This window comes from Zootermopsis nevadensis, unplaced genomic scaffold (assembly GCF_977971745.1).
Source record: "Zootermopsis nevadensis isolate Lab colony 2312 unplaced genomic scaffold, Znev_1.0 Znev_ptg000012l, whole genome shotgun sequence".
Taxonomy (NCBI): Eukaryota; Metazoa; Arthropoda; class Insecta; order Blattodea; family Termopsidae; genus Zootermopsis; species Zootermopsis nevadensis.
The window spans coordinates 10,052,543-10,073,418 of record NW_028259144.1 but is presented as its reverse complement, the minus strand read 5'-3'; the positions used below and the strand labels follow the sequence as shown (position 1 = coordinate 10,073,418).

General features: G+C 36.8%; 1 protein-coding gene across 5 annotated transcripts in view; it reads right to left on the bottom strand.

The window, feature by feature from the left end:
- LOC110827656 (cell adhesion molecule 1) overlaps nucleotides 1-20,876 on the bottom strand; it is a 474,923-nt gene that overhangs the window by 99,982 nt on the left and 354,065 nt on the right. For all 5 annotated transcript variants that reach the window (XM_022059497.2, XM_087347883.1, XM_087347885.1 and 2 more), the window contains one exon: nucleotides 11,976-12,181. In XM_022059497.2, the coding sequence (XP_021915189.1) occupies nucleotides 11,976-12,181 (206 nt within the window). The remainder of the gene's footprint in view (nucleotides 1-11,975; nucleotides 12,182-20,876) is intronic.

The following is a 20,876-nucleotide window of genomic DNA, read 5'->3' as shown; positions in this document are numbered from 1 at the left end:
ATGTGCACCCTTAGGCCATATGTCGGTGTTTAAGCAGATCCTTGCAAATCACAGTGATTCTGGTTGCATATCCTCTCCTTTGAACTAGCGGGTGTACGTAAATTTTTCATCCCTCATTTCATTTAATGTACGAAATACTAATGTGATAAATACTAAAATCATCATCGTGTATTTTATTTGGCAAGTAATCTTCGTAAAAAAAAGTTCTTGGTATTTTTATTCGCGGAAACTGTACCGTGTACCATTTAAAAAGAAACTGAAAATGATGTGGCTTACAATCTACGATAATAAATACAAAATAATAAAATATAGCTATAAATCCTTTGAAAATATGTTTTGGGAACGAAAGTAACAACTCAAAATTACATACAGGAAGAAATTAAAAAGGGGTTGAATTTAGAGCATGCTTGATACAATTATTTCAAAACTTTCTGTCTCTGACGGTAAGTAATTATTCAAACTGTAACTTTACATACACTTTTGTATGGGCTTTAAACTTAGTTTGTCACATTTACAGAAATAACACAGTCGCAAGTGTTTGAGAACAAAGCACTGAAGAGAATACCTGTAACTGAGGTGGTTAGAATTACACAGCCCAACCAGGAACTTCATAATTTGCACCCTTCACCAAACATTATTAGCGTAAACAAATCAAGGTGGAAAGATGAATAAGACTTGTAGCACGCATAAGAGAACAGAAATGCATTTAGAAATTTAATTGAAATAGTGGAATGTAGGAGATTACTTGGAACACCAAAGCAGAGATCGGGGGATAACTCATAAGTGAAACATAAATCAGTTTAATATGAGCTGGATTCACTTGACATGGAACAGTGACCACTGGCTCCTACGAGCATTGAAGTTAACCCTTAGGGATTTTCTGTACTAGCTTGGTTACTATTAACTTCTCAAGGTCTATGTTCCATAGAGTAGTTGTTCATGAATCAAGTTCTTTCAAGGGGCTGTTGACTTAATGTTTCTAATGTTCCAATTTTAATATTATTTTGACGTTACTGGAATAATCTCTTGAATGAGATTTCTAGAAAGGGGCAATTTCATAAGTTTGGGGGGCTTTGCTGCTAGCGAGAGCATTGTGTGTAACTTTTAACTGCTGGTGCCAAGTGTGGGTGTTAGAGTGTTTTTACATTACCACACATAACACCTGCCAGTCGCTTGTGCGTTCAAATGACGCTGAATATTTTGAAGGCTGTATAACGTTACTGATTTAAAGTCGATGTAGTTTATTTGTTGTCTCAGGTGTGATAAATCAAGAAATTTTGTAATAATTTTGGTACAGTTTATTTTAATTCTAAAATATATTTGATATAGAAGTTGTGAGAAGGTACAATAACTGAGTAACAACTGTTTCTGTACAGTTACCAGTGTTGCACAATATGGCCACTAAGAGACAATACCTCCATAAAATGGCTGCAGTTTGACCGGTTCGTGAATTAGAAAATGTTGATAAACACTGATCCGCAGACCCTGAGCAACACACCATTAGCTGAGACTGAGTGTTGATGGTCCACGTCTTGAAACGTTCCGCCTTTTATGGAATATACATTACGGAAGCTACATTACCTTGTTCAAAGAGGCACACCACCCGTCAATATCGTGAGCCAAATCAGTTGTCCCCACATCCTCCCACCCTGTTCTCTTACAACAAATTTTACTACCATCTACTCATCCATGTCTGTGTCTTCCAAGTGCTCTTAAATTTTAAGGTTTTCAACCGAAATTAATTCATTTCTCATCTACCCCATGCATGCTACATGCCCCACCTACCTCGTATTACTTGATTTGATCATCCTGTAATATTTAATGTATAGTAGACATGAAGAGTATGAAGCTCGTAATTAGGCAGTTGTCTCCAGCATCTTGTCACTACCACTTAGGCCCAAGTATTTTCCTCAGTAGTCTGTTTCCTGATACCCACAATATATTTTCTTATCTTTATGTGAGGGACCAAGTTACTATATCCTTAAATTACGACGAAGATTGACAGTAAACATGTATGGAAAGAACATTTTTAATATAGTGTTAATGATGTGCAGTGAGCATTCCTAAGCCAAAATCAACACTCTTCGCTTTGCATGTGTTATTTTCACAAAATAAATAAAATGACGAATAGCAAATGGCAGCGTAATGTATGTATCTTCTTTTGTATGCTTAAGCTGATCATATTTGTCGGAGAAACTTCATTTTATTCCTTACAGATCAACTCAACTTCTCAAGAAGGACTCCATCAAGCACAACGTGACACATTAAATAAAATACACAGTAATTAAACTTCGTAACAAATTTTACAACTATTTTAGACCCGACACTTCGGAGTATTCAACGAAAAAAGAATTCGTGAGTGTGACAATAACACCTGTATTGATAAGTTGGTCTGTTGGAAGTATATTTTCGTCTGTAATAAATAAAAGAAGGCCAACGAATAAATTTGGAACCCTCAGTCTTCCTGTATATTCCTGTGAGTTGTGGCGAAGTGTAACATTTAAAGTTTTGAAAAACAGATCGCCATAATCTTTAGCTGAAGATGGAGGCGAAAAGTACCTGCGAAACTCTGTACAATACTACACGGCATCACAACTCAGAATATCAAAATCGGAATCCTTATCCCCGTAACAACCTCCAGTCTCTTGATTTCCTTTTCCTGAGTAAAGCCTCTGTAAGCTACTTTTACTAAGACCTCCCTCTGCTTCTCAGTCTCTTCATTCAACTGTTTTGCCAAGTCCGAATAAATATCACGATAATCGTATTTGATTTAGCGTAGTTTGAACAGATAGCAAATAAATTCAACCACGTTCACCTTTAAACGAATACAGAAGCTCACTGCACTGGTTCCTATTTTCGTGTATGACAAATTGTAGTCATTAAAGACATTACTTTAAAATGCACAATCGGGATTGTAATTGCCACTGAATAAACCAGATTGAATGTAACAGAGCTGTGCAAATTAGCAACCACTTTTACAGAACGTAATTTGTATCACACAATATTATTTCAAAATATATTAAAATTTACAAATGTGCCCCTGGGTATATACGCAGTTCAAATCATTAACTGCAATTACGAAATATTTCAGTACGAAATAAGCATAGTATTAATTCATCCTTAAACCCATTAATGCATATAGAATTTTGTTGGCAAAGAATTACGTGGTAGGTCGACAAGTAGATGACAAGATAGATGCTGCTGGATTTGAAGCAAAGAGAACTGACTCAGAAAAATGACCATTAATGACTGTTGGTATTGAAGCGTTTGAAGCTCCCGTTCCACCATCACGTCATTAATTCTTGAGCGTCAGTTTTATAAAGTTTAGTGTTCCTAATTTGTGTCTACCTAAAGAAACTCTAATTTCCTCTGCTTTCTTAACACTAACGTAATCAATGATTATACTATAGGTCCTTTGGTTCAAAAGATATTAATGGAAATCCTTTTACAATTTCTTATTTTCAGGATTAATGTCTGTCGTTTCATCGCTTCATAGATCAGGTTGGTTGGGGGGAAAAATTCTCTTCTACGTTGTTCTGCGTCTCATCTGCCAGCCTCTGACGACATGCAACAACCACTCACTCCTCGCTGTCTCCAGACTGCCAACTCTCGAACGACGTCACAACTCCATGTTACTTGTACACTCGACTGGCTACTTGCATTAGCTCGTATTTATTATTATAGGAACAGTTCGATAGAGTGCTACAACGTTCCACAAGACGTCACAATCTTCCATTAGATATTTCCAGAACTCTCTCAATTCCTCCATCTTCAGTCGTCGCTTTACTTCGCTGCGGGGGTGAGCGGGGTCTCGCCGACGTAATTTACACTTGTAGCACCATGGGTGATGCGACACAAGGTTGGCTGCGCCGATGTAGCAGGGCAAGGGCGGGGCTTGCAAAAATACTTCTTGTATGAAAACGAAATTCTGCTGGAAATACATTTCATGTCTGTATGAAGCAGTAATTTTGATTTTAATAATCGTATAAGAAACGCATATTGAATGAATTTTGATGCTTTAGCTTTGTTTTTGCCTCTAGAGTAGAGGATCCTAAACTATGGTACCGGCGCCCCTTGGGGTACAAGAGATGCTTTCCAGGGGTACCATAAATCCTCAATCATATCAATTGTGTGTTTCAGCTAGTCAAAACTATATGGACATTCTTGAAACCTGAAATTATTTAACATACTTCTCGCATTTAAAATTAATGCAACCAAACTGTTCTATACACTTCATTTTATATTAGAAATATAAATGAAAGGTCTGTATTTTCCAAGTTTATTTTGCATGGGATATTATACTTTTCTTAGGCTTCATCAGGGGTATAAAACAATTTTTTTAGGATTTAAGGTTTTGACGGCGGTGAGTCTGAAGACTGTTGTCTTCTGGGTTGTTACGCCGTGTAGTCTTGTAGATGCCCACCAACGTTTCAGAGCTCCATGCTGCCTCCATCATCAGGGCGATAGATAAGCCATGCGAGCGGAAAACACTAGATTTATAGGGAACACACTGTAAAAAGTTTGAGAACAGCTGCTTTAGACTTCCAGTTCCGGTACGTGAGCAGTTGAACGAGGTTATTTGTTCCGGGATCTTACACAGGCATGGCGCAGAGAGTACGACGAAATTTTTCAACTTTTAGCGGTGAACGCGACAAGTAATTGTAAGGAGGTCTATGACCCATTAATGTCGCCGCTTCAAAAGTTTATTCAGCTTCTATAATCAGTGTATATTACAACATTTGTAATTAATTTCTCTTTCAGTATGTGTAAACACTCATATTTGTAATATAAACCGTCAATGTTGATGGAAATTAATACAATTGTTGCATCATCTGACTAGAAAGAAATAAAAATGCAATACTGGACAGTTTGTTCCAGAAATAACCCCGGGCCATGCACGTTTGGCTAGTTCGTACAAATGTATGGATGCGCCACTTGGGGGAGCATGGATAACACCTAATACGACAAGAATATAATAGAACAAGCACTGTTATGCCTACTGACAGGTATACCAGTTGACTGAAACATGTCCTAAGGAAACCAATTTTGAACAATTTATACTTATACGATTACGTTCAATTTAAGTAGACAAGTGAACTGAATATGTGTTCAAGCGTTGAGGTTAAGTTATAACAGTCCAACGTCAACTGCGGGTGAGAATAAGAAATTCTACGTACAACGATACTTTCAGAGAAGTCATACTTTGAAATACAGCGCGAAACTCTATGGAGCTGCGATACTAACATATACAAGGCTTCTATTGAAACTCCGTGAATTTCAGATGTCACAAGACTGGTCATCGGTTTACTATTGCTACAAACTATAGTCTAATTGAAGATTATTAATTTGCCATGTGATAATGGAGGTTCGATACTGTATCCAGACAACACATCGGAGCTACATTACAGCGGAAAATTGAAATTCCCATAACACGAGTACTGATTGCATGTGACACATCCGATGCACATAACTGAAGTTATGTCAAAGTCAGTAGCCACTCCATGATATGTTTCTCCTGTTTGAATATCTCCATTTATGTTGATGAAACATATTAATTAAGTAATTTCTAATCTTCCAAACACTGTTTAACAAAGGGATATTCATTTCGAGCTTAGTGTGTAAGCAAGGAACTTAATATAAGGACGAAATTCGAACCCGCAACTTTCTCGCTGGGGAAAACAAGAGAACTATCACAATATTGCATTTGTTGATTTATGTGACTTTAATTTCACTTGATGTATTTACTGAATCGGGAGAGACAGCTTCATCTGCGTCGTTCATATTTACCATCTATTTTACAACAGGGAAAAGTAGGTTATTTTTAAAAATTAAATCCTTTAAACAATAGTTTCTCACAAATGCTTTAATTACAACACAAAGCAATTTAAATATATTGTTTGCCACGTACGTGTGTTTATTCAATGTAACGGACAGAAATAATTTGAGTTAATAAATCAAACATACAGTATAAAGTAATATGAGAAGAACACTGGCATTTGGTAACCACTTGTCGAAGTTCACATGTAGGAGATTTTAGACAAACGTGATAAGTGTAAATAATATGATCACCTTTAGCTTTATGGAATTTATGACCTAGTTGAATTTTATGAAACAGAGTTCATGATGTTGGCAGTTCGGAAAAATTGTCCCGAAGTGGTGGAATGACAAATGTTATTTTTCCACATTATATATATTTTTTCAGCGGCCATTTCTCACCCAAGTCTCCTAATTAACTGCTAGATGGCTCTGGCAGTTAAATCAGGATTGAGTAGAAATTGTACACACTCACTACTCATAAATGCACATTTCAAGACCAAGAAACCTCCGAAAAGGAGGCGGCGAAAACCCTCAACCAGGTTGTAGAGCCAAGAAACAACAACAACAATAACACGAATTATAAATGTGAGGACTTTTAAAGATTTCAGGGACTTAAATTTAAATAAAATTAAAATACCCACAAGCAACGTAAGTGGTGGCTTTAAATCGGCAGTGTTTTTACCCCGTTCACGCAACTTAAATCCAGCTTAGCCCTTACAACAGAGTACTTTTAAATTAATCAGGCCAAATCTTTTATTCACCCGCGGCACACCCTAATTTTTTAGAGGCACATAACTTGCACACCACAAACTTTCGCCTCACAAGAAATGGGACATGACACTACACATGGCCAGAACTGTTTATCTACATATTAATCATTGGCCTATAAGAATTTACGCATACGAAAACAATATGACACATGTTGAATAAAACTATCGACGATGAACCAGCGCGCGTGTGTATTTAGAATTATGCTCAGGAAAAATAAATGCTGTTTTCCAATAATCTTAACATGAAAATGTACAATTTCTTATAAAAGTTTGCGGTACACCTGAAACCTTGTGGTGGCACACCAGCGTGTCATGGATTATAAGGTGTCTACCACTGCTATAAAACCGCCCAGAGTAACACAAGGCGGCCACAGATTTGTTGAGATTTTAAGACGAAGTCACTCTGGAGCAAAGTTCCTTGTGATACAAAGGTTTACCATCCGTTTACCTTTCATAAAAGTATTAGGCTTGTGAGATCATCATGTAACCTCTTGCGTGTTTTTGCCTCCTAGGCGAATTTATCAACCAACAGACATATTCTAAAGAAATATCGTATTTATGCTACTGGTGATCACCTCAGCCAGAATATTTGCTTAAGTAACAAGTTTTTCCGGAAAATATAATGATGAAAATGATAAATAATAATCCTACATCTTTAACAAAGATCGTATTTTGCTTAACGATATCAGTCAGCTTCTTATATAATTATTATTGTGAATAGTGAAATCAAGGAACTTATAACATACAAAATACTTCATTTTGTCCATATTTTATGGTTTTTAATCTTGTAAGTTTTTTCTACTTTTTATTGTGTGTTTTTTAGTATTAATGAATCGAATTATTATATTACTTAGGCATATTATTTAGCCCATTTACTTGCGAATTATCAATCAATAAAAGAATTGAATTGAATTATTATTATTATGATACATTTATATATTTAGTTTCATTTGTTTGATTTTGTATTTGTAATGTTTTAATTTTATTACTATCGAAATGAATGTAATTATTTTATTATATTTCATCCTGTACTGTTGTTCAGTGCTTGACTGTTATTGGCACTTAAATAAATGGAATGGATTGAATTGAATTGAATTGAATTATGAACCAAGACACAAGACAGTTCAGCCATTATCTGCACCGTATTCGACTTAAAGGAGGCGTGTGTGATCAGTTACGATGTACCATCTTTCGCCTATAAACTCTAGTAAACCTCACGATTAAGAATAAATATACAATCGGTGCGTAGTTAAATGTACACGTATAATGGATAACGCGAGGCAGACTGCGGATGGAGCAGCAGGTGATATAATAGAGCGTTATGTTGCTCTTTACATAGGCAGCTGCAAACCCACAATGCGATTTCATTGCCGTGCTGTGTAATGGACGAGCGAGATATCGATCTAGGCATTTCATTCATTTCTGCCTCGTCTACATGCATAACAATCCCGCTGTATCCATAACCATAGTCTACCACTGAAACTACTACATTCATTGAAAACATTTGCTCTCAGTCACCGAACTGTCAGGTATAAATATTTTTAACAGCAAACATTAAGAGTTTTGCAAATTGTGTAAAATTTTAAACAGATTTACGGCATAGACTATTGCCTCGTAGAGCCCCAAGTGTTCAATCGCCCCTTGCAATTCTGATACGTAGGATATGGTTTGAAAACTATCAAATTAACATGGGGATAAAAACGTTAGGTAGACTACGATATTAATAATCGAAAAGAACCTAAACACAATATTTATGTAGTCCAAACTGCAACTGAACGATCTAAGGGCAAAAATTCTAAAAGATTAACGCCTTTCGGTAGACATTACAAAAGTAGAATGAACTATGAAATATTTTTACATCCTATATATATTTGACATCTTTGAATAAAGGGGAAATATAACAACAGTGCAAAAAGTACTTCTTTGAAACAATGGACAAAATAACGGTCTCGAAGGAACTTTTTGTATGCAAACTTAAATTATATTGTGCACAAATTATATACGTTTCATTCAAACCCGTCTGGTCGTTCATTTCCAACGTTATTTTAAAGATGTGCATTTGCACCAGCCGGTATACACGAACAATTATACTACATTATGTCGGATATTACAAAATAAAAATAAAATAAAAAATGCTGAACTTAAATTAGTATTACAAAACATACACTATCGCAATCTTTCAGAGATAAGCAAACATACTAGTGTAAAATTCCTATTAGAAATAAAAACGGAATTATTTCTTTCGTATCTTAGTGCCTCCTTCTTAGTTGATTATACACCCTTTGTGTCCTTAACAGCTTTCCTCCCTTTTTCAGTATTCCCTCTCACTCTTTTCATTTTCCTTCCTATTTTGATTCGCATTCCTGTTCTTTGCCATATTTATCACCTTCGTACCTAAATACGTTTACGTTGAAAGCATGAAATTACAGAAGAATAATAACACAAGGCAACAATTTTTCACTTTTCCCGGTAACATGGACAATTTTCAGTGTTCCTTACTAATTTTGTGGCGCTGATTTCAAATATGACCTTGAAAAACACCTAACACGTAAGATTTTTTTAATACGATAACTTTTACTTTTTCTCTTTTCCGTATACACTACAAAGTTTAGCCTACTACTAATATCATTTTTATGGGTTTATTTACAGATCTGCTGGTGGTTTTCTTCCTTTCGCTTTCCAAGGAAACCTTTCACCACAGATACAAAAGATTTCCACGCTATGAGTTCTTTAGCAGAAAGTCTGGTTTCAAAATTTCCATCGTCCAACAGTTTTCTGATCTGAGGCCCGACAAAAATTCCTTCTTTCAACTTGGCATCACTAAGATTCTGAAAAATTCCTTGTCCATTCCTTTACCAAAATTTTTGATAAGTCTTAGTTTAATATGAAGTGGTGGTAAGAGAACATTTTGTGGACCAACCAATGGCTTGAACTTGATATTACTTTTTCCCGGAATTAATTCATTTCTTCGCGGCCAGTCTTTCGTTTCATAGTGCCTCTCTGTTGCTCTACTGACCCATATACAGAGGGAACAGCAGTATTTAGTGAATCCCCCATGGAGACCGAGTAACAACGCTATGACTTCAAAATCGGCGCATAGCTGCCACTTGTATTCCTCGTACTTCACACTTTTGATGATTCTTTCAATATTTTCATAGGATTCTTTTAGGCCTACAGAATGTGCTACTGGAACTGTAGCTTTTTCATTCCCATTGTGTAACAGCATGGCCTTCAAGCTCAACTTCGACGAATCTATAAATAGTCGCCATTCTTTTGGTTCGTAAATGACTCCTATTTCTTTCATAAGGCCATTAATGTCATTACAATGGCATGTGCTTAAACGTCAAAACTCACACTTAAAGTGAGGTTATGAGAGACTCCCAGTGTAGTCAACCTGAAAAAAAATCCCTATGGAATCAAGAAATTCACTCATTTGGTAGACGTTAAGACGAAATACCACAAAAATGGTACGTGATGGAACATTTTCAAGGCCATTTTTGAATTTTGTGCAAAAAGTACAATATGAAACATATTTCATCCATGTTACCGAAACATTGTTAAAATGTTAGTCTCGCTGCGTACAATTGAATAAAAATTTTCTTGGATATTATCCATCGTCTAGAAATATAAAACGTAAAACGACGTTTCGGAGATGGGACTCTATCTCCGTCTTCAGGTTAGCTCTATCTTGTGGGCCCAACTGTGTAGGAATCTGAAGACGGAGATAGAGTCCCATCTCCGAAACGTCGTTTTACGTTTTATATTTCTAGACGATGGATAATATCCAAGAAATTTTTTATTCAATTGACTCTTCACCATCGTCAAGAAGTTTTAGATTCGCTGCGTATACTATAATAAATTCTGCGTCATAAAAAATACGTACGTGGTATCAGAAAACAAAATTTGTTATTGCAGTCCGTACCTAAAAGTGTGAACAGCTATTTAGATAAACGAAGAACATGAAATAAATAAGTGGGGTGTGTCTCCCTCTTAAACATTTTGAGATAAGCAGGCGGATCGCAATGACAGAAACTGAACGAGACATTCCGTGACAAATCGAACAGCTCCGTCGACCATATCATAGCCGAGTTTTGTAACGTTTTTATAAGTATATATCCATAAAGTTAAAGTGTTTCCAGAGTTTCAATTTCCTATTATGATTAATACCAAGATATAAATTAATGAAACAGGCAGTTTATGGGAACAACATAATTTCCTGGAAATAACTGGCTTGTCTCATAAACTAAATAATTTAAACGTCTGACACACACTTTCTTAACTACCTTCTTTATGACAGGAAACATATGAATCTCTGATGTTTTAATGAACACAAAGTTATTGTGCTTCCACGTACCAGAGACAGCTTTAGGATACTTTGGCCCTTCAATCTCTGAACATGCGCCTTTATATATTTCTGTGTTTTGTAATAGAGTGTAATTCCCGTGATACTTTATCTGTTCCATTTATATAAAACTTTTGTTGTTAATATGTGTCTTGTCTGAGTTGCGTGAAGATTAGAATGTGCTACAAGTCACTTTAGTTTTCCACCAAGCCAATGGAAGGAATTTTGACACTTGAATTAGCAGAGGAATTCCACTTAGAACTACATAAAAATCTTCATGTTAACATAAGTTGAGTAACCGTTTACAGTTCCTGTACTGTTAACTTTCACCATCACTGAAATAGTATCCTTCATAAAATGTGGTAAAACATGCGAAACAAAATGGCGCGGAATTTAACTTCTGAAATAATGGACTGTAGTTGGTATATGCTCAATAGTCACCAATGGCACAAAAAGTTGCTATTCGTTCATGTTATTTACTGGACCTGATAAGCAAAAACAGACTACAGAAGGATGAAGAATACTCTCGTCAGTTTCCCAGACGAACCCTTTTAGGGTAATTTTATAAAAAAAATCTCTGAAAAATTAAGTTACGTAACTGTTTCAGTGTCTAGCAACATAATTTATTTCAGCATATTCACATACGACGCTTATGACGTCACTGTATAATAATGGGTTGTTGCTTGATATGACGTTCAGAAAAAAATTTCACTGAATTTCTCATCACTACTTGTGGCAGTAAAAATTTGTGTATGCACATCATGAAAGTTATGCTGTACGGACAGCATAATAATACGTCAGAAGAAGAAATGGAAATACGATGATGCTGACAAGTTACGTAGAAAATCATTACATTTATATTGTAACGTACATATTTTAAAGAAGCAACAGAGTGTATGCTAATTCTGCACAGAAATACAATAAAATACCTGAACAGGTCACATATATCTGGATAACCTTGGGCTGTCTAACACTTCAGTTGAACAGGCACATTCAACAACTTGTATTAGACACAATATTCCACTAATCATTTTACTAAAACTCACGTCAAGTTCTGCTCCGGGTATGGTAAAATTCCGGAACGGTGGAGTGCGTCCTTTCACATACTGGAAAAGTTTTTTTCCGTTCCTCAGCCATTCTACGCGGTGTAGCTGGTCCTCACGAACGTTGTAATCACAGTACAGCTCAGCATGGTCACCCAGTTTTACGTAACGTGGCAGCCGTAGTTCCACCGAGAACCGCATGATCGCTTCTGAAACAAGACAGAGCAGCCAAGAGTTGACAGAATCCAGAACAATCCGGCAGTACAAGGCACAATACAGACATTGTCCATCGTCTGATGTCCAAGGTCCATAACTCCAACAATCCAAGACATTTGGATGACATTAATTCTACCACTGACACAAAAGAGAAAGAGCATTCAATCGAGACAAGACACTTGAGTATTCGAGCGGCATTATTAGACATAAAAATGAAACAAGAGAGAATCGCTAAGCGACAAAAGGAAACAAGAGAGATTCGCTAAGCGACACGAGGGACTGTAGTTTTGAACGACATTATTACCACTGAAGACAAAGCCACCAAGCATTGTAACTAGAGATAATAGTCAAGGGATACAAGACACTGTAGTAGATCAGAGGCTTTTCACTTCTGAAACCAGAGGCCACCAAGCGTTGAAATAAGAGAGAGCCAAGCGATATAAGACGCTATGGTGTTTGAGCGGTATTATTAGGACTACATCTGCAACCGCAACGCCACCAAGCGTCGTCACTGAAAAATGATGTAACAGTGAAGATACAGAAGACACTACAGAATTTCGGTCGCACTCTACTTCTGAAAGAAGTCACAACCGCCAAGCGTTGAAATAAGAAAGTACAATCGATATAAGAGGCCGTTGCAGTATGAAAACTTGCTGTTAGTGATACACGACCACATAGTGCCGCGATAAAAACACAATAGCGAGTGAAATATATCGCAACTTAAAAACAAAGTAAAACCGCGAGACAGTAAAAGAAAACTGCGCACGAACAAAATAATCGCTTCTACAAAGAAAAAACAACAAATTAAAGTCACAACAAGAAATCTTAACTTCTCAAAGGAAACTATTAATTGGTTATCGTAATGCAGTAAGTGTCCAACGTGGGTTTATTTTAAACGAGAATCGTGAACAGTAACTAAGAAAAGTAATGAATGCATCAAATCCAAGCTACGCTGATAGAAATTTATCTTCGCTTATAAAATTCTGAAGGTAAAGGGGTAATCTAAAAACACTGAATCATTATTATCGTTAACGTCCAACTGATCACTGATATTATTTTCGCAGAAAAGCTTGTAACAATGAAATAAAGAAAGAACAAGGAAGTCCACTGTTTGTGTTTCAATGAAGCGTGCTCTACGGTCGAACAACATAAGTCTGTTTGTATCGGCAACAATTAAGTGGTTGTATCGTGATGTAATTGGCACACACTTGCGTGTTAAATTAAGAAACGTTCCAGAGCTTGTATAAAAATAATTTGAGAATGCTGATTGCTATAAATGCTATGCGATTGAATTTTAAAATTGTTTAAATTTATTAATGGTAATGATTAATTAATATAACGACAGATATATAATAATAAAATTAATCACTGAAAAATTATTAATAATAAAATAGGAACCCAGTAAAACAGTTTCCAGTCTTTACCAAAGGATACAGAAGTTGATTTTTGTTCTTTTCATTATTGCGATGTTTTCTCGACTTTAGAGGATAACTTGTCCTAATTCGGTTTTACAGGAGCCTTCTCTTCATGCAGCGCTCTGTACTGTTCCAAGCTCTCCTCAACGCCTCTGAACGCCTTCGAGTTCCTTTCTGCATTAGGCTCTTCGTGCTCTATCATATTTATAATTCATTCACTTTCTGCAAAACCGAAACAAAGCTTTTCAATCCAAAGTCCTTAGCTGGTGACGAAGAAACCATAACGTCTTTGTCTGATTCGTCGTCTTTCAGTGGCGTATTGGACTTCTAAAGCCCCATGAGGTCTTCGTTGGACAATGATGCCTCAGAATGAGATGCAATTAATTCATCGACATATTTTGCGTCCACTTGTAAATTAAGTTGCCTTCGCATACCAAGAGTGTCTTTTGTGATCTGTTCAGGAATTTCTTTAACATCTTGAAAGTCTGTTACAAATTACGGTCAAAGTTTTCACCATGGTTGTGGATTTTTTAATTTCAGTCCATGAGTCTCCTATCTAACTGGCTAAATTCAGTATGTTTTAACCCTTCAGTTATACTTTAAGGGCTGAAGGGCTTTATTCTCAGTTGTGGTAATTGTATGGGTCATGTGCGATGCAAATATATTACAGAACGGTGCAAGGAAACGAACTGGCGAGACCCCTCATTCGCCCTTATCAAAATCAACGGTCGTAACGTCAAGATCGGTCGGGCATATTCTTAGGGTAGGATATCGATAGACAAAGGTCATATCGTCGGGTTGGTCGTGTTATGGGGTTTCTGAAACCCGGGTTACACCTGTATAATACAAGATAATTCACAGAACCCTATTATATGTAAGAAATTAAAAATTATAAAGTGCTGTGCTATTAATAATTTTTAATATCGCTGGGATGTCAGAATTCTTTGCCCACGCCTACCCTAGGGTGCACTTTCTTTAGAACGACTTTATGAGCTCACTTCTTAATTTTGTTCACAATTTCGTAACGAACGGTAACTTCGAACTTCAGAGATTAGACATTCGAGATTTTGGGTGCAGGACTAAATTAGGTGGTCTCCCTCCTCGTCTTGTTTACTATCTATAGGTTGATATATTCGATCATGTGACCGACAATTAGAACCTGCGACGTTACCCTTGCGTGAACTTCTAACACTTCCAGTTAGAGATTCTTGAGGTAGAGTAAAGAGATTCAGTTGGCAATAGCCTGAGATTTACACAATTCAGCAAAATATCAATTTATGAAAATTACATACAAATTTAATATTTTATGAAACGAACAAGCAGAACGGGAAAAGTCCAGCTCGTGTACGTTGACTGTATAATTTACAAGTGATTTATATTTTGTTATTTCGCAATATTCCCGTGACTTAAATGAATTATTCCAATTTATTTATAAATTTCATGCAGAATCTGGCAAAAGGATGCACGCAATGAAGTATTTAATCATCACAGAACGTTGAATAAATATTAATTACTATTCAACTGTACGAAATGTAACTTTGTTCAGTTGACAGTAACCTATTTATTACAAAATCTGCAACAAAATCCTTTTTCTAGGTAAGTGTAATGTCTATGCGAGAAAAATGTTAAACGTAATTGACCCTATCTATATCAATTTTCAATTCAACTAATTATACAATATATTTCAGAGAGCGGGTGTGATCTATTGCATTCAGCCACCATAAATTTCACACGTGGTGCGGACAGAATAAGTGGAATATATGACTGCAATAATTCTCAGAATCTACGTATCAGTAGAAAAAGTTTTCTTCTTTTTTTAAACTGCGTTAAACATATGACTCGCCCGTCAAAGGTATATTTATTTCGTTTCTGTTACATTCCTGGCGACAAAAGGTATATAATCCTAGGACCGTGTAGTACGACTAGACATGACGGTATAACAGCAGCTATTACTCTTGTTTTGAATTCGGGAAATACTCAGTTCGAACCTCTACAATGTCATCTGAGGTAGCATAAGAACAGGTCTACGAAACAATTAATTGGGTTACTTTTAAAGCCAAGGTGGATCTTCAGGAAATATTTAGTATTTTATAACTAATTTCCAACGCGTGAATTCAAAGATTTACAAACGCTGTTAGTGGTACCATTGCCGATGGCAGTAGACTTCCATATAATTTAAACACAGACTCTTAAAGTTTCGTTCTTGGTACCAAAATTCATAAATATCTGAATAATGAGGATGGACCATATGATGTTTTCAAGCAAAGCTGACGATTTACAACGTATAGATTGGTAAACTTTTATAGAATAATAAAATTAGAATATGGTGATAACTAGTGAATTATTGTAACGTAACAAGTGATACTTGCATTATATGTTATAAAAGCAAACAATATTCGTGCCAGTGGTACTGACGCTCTACTAGACAGCATAGATTAGACAGAACCAACAATGATAATTTATGCAAGCAATACCACTGAAGTAGAAGGTCGTGAAAAATGACTTCAGGGGCAAGGGGCTAAATGTCCCTCATGCTGGTGACTACAGCAGAATGGCAAGTCTCATCACCGTCGAGAGATCAAACTTAGCACGAAGAACCAACCTAAATCTACTGGGGGTTTATTCACATACTGGGCAACTTCCCTCTTGCCGTACGGGGAAGGTGGCTAACAGGACGCACCTAACATGTTTCTGGTTGGAAACATACTTTTTAATTAATAAACCGGAGTCATATACGCCTGCAATAACTGTAATATTTTTACAGGTTATGAAATTAACATAAAAAGTCAAATAACAGTGTTAATGAAAGTACAAAATGTGTACTTTTATACGCCTTGTTGGAGAAGGATATGCAACACGCAGTCCAAAAGTAGGTACTAGCATTTACTTTCGCTTTCCATATGCAATTTTGTTTAGGCTCAGACGAGTTGAACCAACACTTCGTGAAGAATCAATATTTGCAGTTCCTTCCACATTTTTATGTTGCTCTGAATTTCGATATGTTACATAGGATGGAACACAGTTCCATTAACCAGTGATTTCGCAATTTAACGTTTGCTTCGTCCTTTTGAAATTCAACTCGATTCCTCAAGATTATTTCTAAACATAAGCTTTCTTTTCATGTATGTTTTTATATTTTACAATGATTACATGAAACTTACTGTGTAATCAATAAGCATATTCTTGTAAGACTTGAGGTTCTCACAGCGGTGAATATGAAGATTTCTGTCTTCTGGGTTATTGCGCTGTGTAGTCTGGTCGATGTTAACCAACGTTTCAGAGGTCATACTGCCTCCGTCATCAGGGCGATAACGTTGGTTAACATCGACCAGACTACACAGCGCAATAACCCAGAAGACAGAAATCTTCAAGCATATTCTTGCCCACTATGCCACTGAATCATATAATCAACATTAGAGCACAAAAATACTTAGATAAGAAGTTAAACTTATACTCTGTTCTTATTTACACAATTCTACCTGAACTTAGCAACGCTTATTAACTAAATCGTACAAACATTTCAGTCTAGATACAGAATATAGTCTCTCATATAACACAGATAAATGACATTCAATGTAATTATAGCATAAGCTTGTCATGCCATTTTGATATTATTTTCGTTCCCGCAAAATCAGACTGAACAGGCTCTGCGAACTTTGGGCGATTCATACGATTACAGCTGTCCCAAGACATCTAGGAGTTTCGTCGATCGTAAGTGACCAGCCAGCAGAGGTAAAAGATCGAGGAAAAGAAATTAACACGACAGCATACGGCGTTATGCCCATCCCATTTTCGCTTATCCATTTACTGTAGCTTATCTCTAGCTCACAGATATTTTGCGTTCGGAATACCCACTTTTGTATTATTATTATTATTATTATTATTTATTATTGACTGCAAATGGGTTTATACCACATGCTTTACCGAAACTGTCAGTAGCGTAGATTATAACATGGAATGATACCATTGATGAATGATGAATTTGAAAGGACACATAAAGAATAGTTACCTAATTAAAGTTACTGTCTTGGTATTTGTCTATAAAATCGATGAAAGATGTCGGTCAGAACACCTATTATCCGGACCGGGACTGTGCCAGTCCAGATCCGTGGTTCAATTCCCGAACGGACTGAAACTTGAGATGAGGGGTAAACCAGGCTTTGGCATATTAATCTGGTTTATACAACGAAGGAGTTGTGATTAGATGATACTTGGTACACCTCACTTCATCAAAATTTGAGTGATTTTGTTAATTTTGGCATTGTGGCGTCTGAAAGTCTCTTACCCCGACATTCTGTCTAGTGACCGTTGGTCTGAGCGCCCTTGTAGGTGTAGAGTGACGGTTGCCAGATAACCGCTGCTCCACTACGACTCGGACCAATGGAATTCGAATGTGGCTGTTCGGCACGTTTCCGACGTCATAAGTGACTTTTTGGGGGACGAATCGGATTGTCATATTTAATTCAAAATTCAAGAACAGTTACGTTGCGGGAATATAAAAAGCGAGATTGCGTTGGTACTCGCTCTCAAAAAGTTCGGTTCTCCAAGGCAAGCGGACAGTTTCTGCTTGATTCTAACAATTATAAATACAACAGCCGAATCATCGCGCTGCCCTACAATCAGAATAACTTATTGTACGACAGTGTCTCGAAGGGAAATAAAAGGTGAAACATTTCCAAGGTGACTTCGGTGTGGTCTGCAGTTGATCATCCCCACAGATTTCACGTCCTTGGCGCACGGCCGCTCCAACTATCACAGTCCCCGTATAATCCCTGAGAGTCGGAGAACTTTGCTTTCCGACAGAATCCTACATCAATTATTATTCCTTATATCCTTCCGCATTATCCGAAGTTATATCAAGCTGTAACCGCGAGCAAACCTGGCACGCTACTGGGTTTGATCCCGTGGCAACCAGAGTGAGAAGAAAGCAGTCTGCGGAAGGGCGATTGCAGGACTTTAATCCGGAATTACTTGAGTATGAATAAAACGAGCTGACAAAGCGGCTGCAAACACTGTCTTAAGTTCCTTATTCTATGTGTAATAATTCTGGAGATGTTTAATTATTATCACTAATATTGGTCGTATAAAATAACCACGTCTGGAATAATAATTAGATCGGCGGAATCTGTCAAACTCAGTCCACTTTGGAAAGCTGTCGGTTCATTATGCATAATCGCACTCGAACTTGCTAGTATGGTTCACACACCAACAACGCTGACAGATACATTGATCTGTGCTCAGCACAGTGTTCGATATTTCAGTTCATAAATATATTATAGCCCGAATACTGACCGCCATAAATGAAGGGGAAATATATAGTCGGTAAAAACAGAAGAGAAAGGTGTTATCGAAGAGCAGCTTATGAAAATTACAAGTCAATACTTTTCTTCAATTACGAAAGCTGTAAATTGCTAACAGAAAACATCTATTTTTCTGCGATATGTCTAAGTATCCGGCTTCAAGCACGGAAACCATAATTTTCTTGTTTCCTCTTTCTGAACAAAAGGCTCGCCATATCCATGGACGAGCCCTCCATGAGGAACTGAAGGTTACTCGTCATAAATTTCCAGTCCTCGTAGGGAACAAGGACCATTACCGTCTTCATAAGAGTCAGGAGCTGTTCGCTACCTCTAGCCAGTTAAATCCAGTTCGTACGCCCATGTTGTGTCCGTAACACTCATCACTTAACATTGTCCTCCCACCTACGCCTGGACTTCAAATGTACCAGATGCTCTTGCTTATACTAACAAAATGTTTTTGATTTACTTGTCATAGTTACAATTACAGAAAACCAAAAGATTCATTTTAAAGTTGTGTACTTTTAGAATTCACTGCAGTGTTCGTACTTGAGATGGGAACAAAAGATAAACTGTGCATGAAGTTCTTATGTTAGATGTATTCAAGACTTACTTGTTTTCACGGTTTCATCTCACACCAAATTTACCACAAATTATATGGTCCATTTCGCGGTATCATGATTCTGCAGTCTGCATCAAGCTTAAAACATAGAAAAACTATTGTTTGTTGAATTCTGAGGTTTGTTGCACACTGATTTTGTTGATGAATGTTACGATTTGTGGTTCACTACTAAAGATTTAAGTTCCACAAAAGGGTTGTCTAATACGCGGAAAGCGGACCGAATCTTGCCGAAACGCTTTAAATAAAAGTGCTAAATAAGCAGCCAAATCAGTGACATTTATGCATTAAAAGACAATAAACTTAAAAGTGTGGAATTACCTTCACTCTTTCGTGTGCCATATCGATACAGCTGACTCTGGCTTAAAGATTTATTCCAGTTTTGGTTATAACTATTTATGTGAGAGTATGAAGATTCCTGTCTTCTGGGTTGTTGCACCGTGTAGTCTGGTCGATGTTAACCGACGTTTCAGAGGTCATACTGCCTCCGTCATCAGGGCGATGAAGATTTCTGTCTTCTGGGTTGTTGCGCTGTGTAGTCTGGTCGATGTTAACCGACGTTTCAGAGGTCATACTGCCTCCGTCATCAGGGCGATTCTTAGTATGAAGATTTCTGTCTTCTGGGTTGTTGCACCTTGTAGTCTGGTCGATGTTAACCACCGTTTCAGAGGTCATACTTCCTCCGTCATCAGGGCTATGAATAAGAGTACTTTCAGCCATGAAGTATATAAAATCTTGACATCTTTCTTCACTAACAGATGAGAACGTTCGCCCGCACTGCTTACATTAAGAAAAATACAGAGTGGGTATTTTCTATATTTCTGAAAAGGAAATTCATTAAGTTCTTATACTTTTGGCATATACGTCAACATTACAATAATATATATTAAATTAAAATAATATTTTAACTTTGTGGTTTCAGTTCATAATTGTGTGCTTCTATTTCACATTGCAGGGCACACATTTCTATTAAAATTCTATAAAACATAGCCTAATATCAAAGATATCACACCAGAGGGGCGTATCAACAACATTGTAACACAGGGAACTAAATTCTTTAGTTTAATGAATTTGATACAAGTGCAGTATTAGCGTTCAAGCCAAAAGGTGTCTGTATTTCTGTATGAAGCAGCATAGGAATTTCGCCCTTCTGACATAAAATACATCCCACTATTTTATGTAATTATCTCTGATTATGTAAATACATTCATAAGCCCTTGTGGCATGATGACCTAGATGTTTTACAATACATTTCGCAGTATAAATTTCATTACGTAAGGTGCAGTACAATGCTGTTCCCCAGTGCTTCGAAGATGGGCAACCCTGATCCAGAAGATACCTTCCGGCGAAGCTGGAA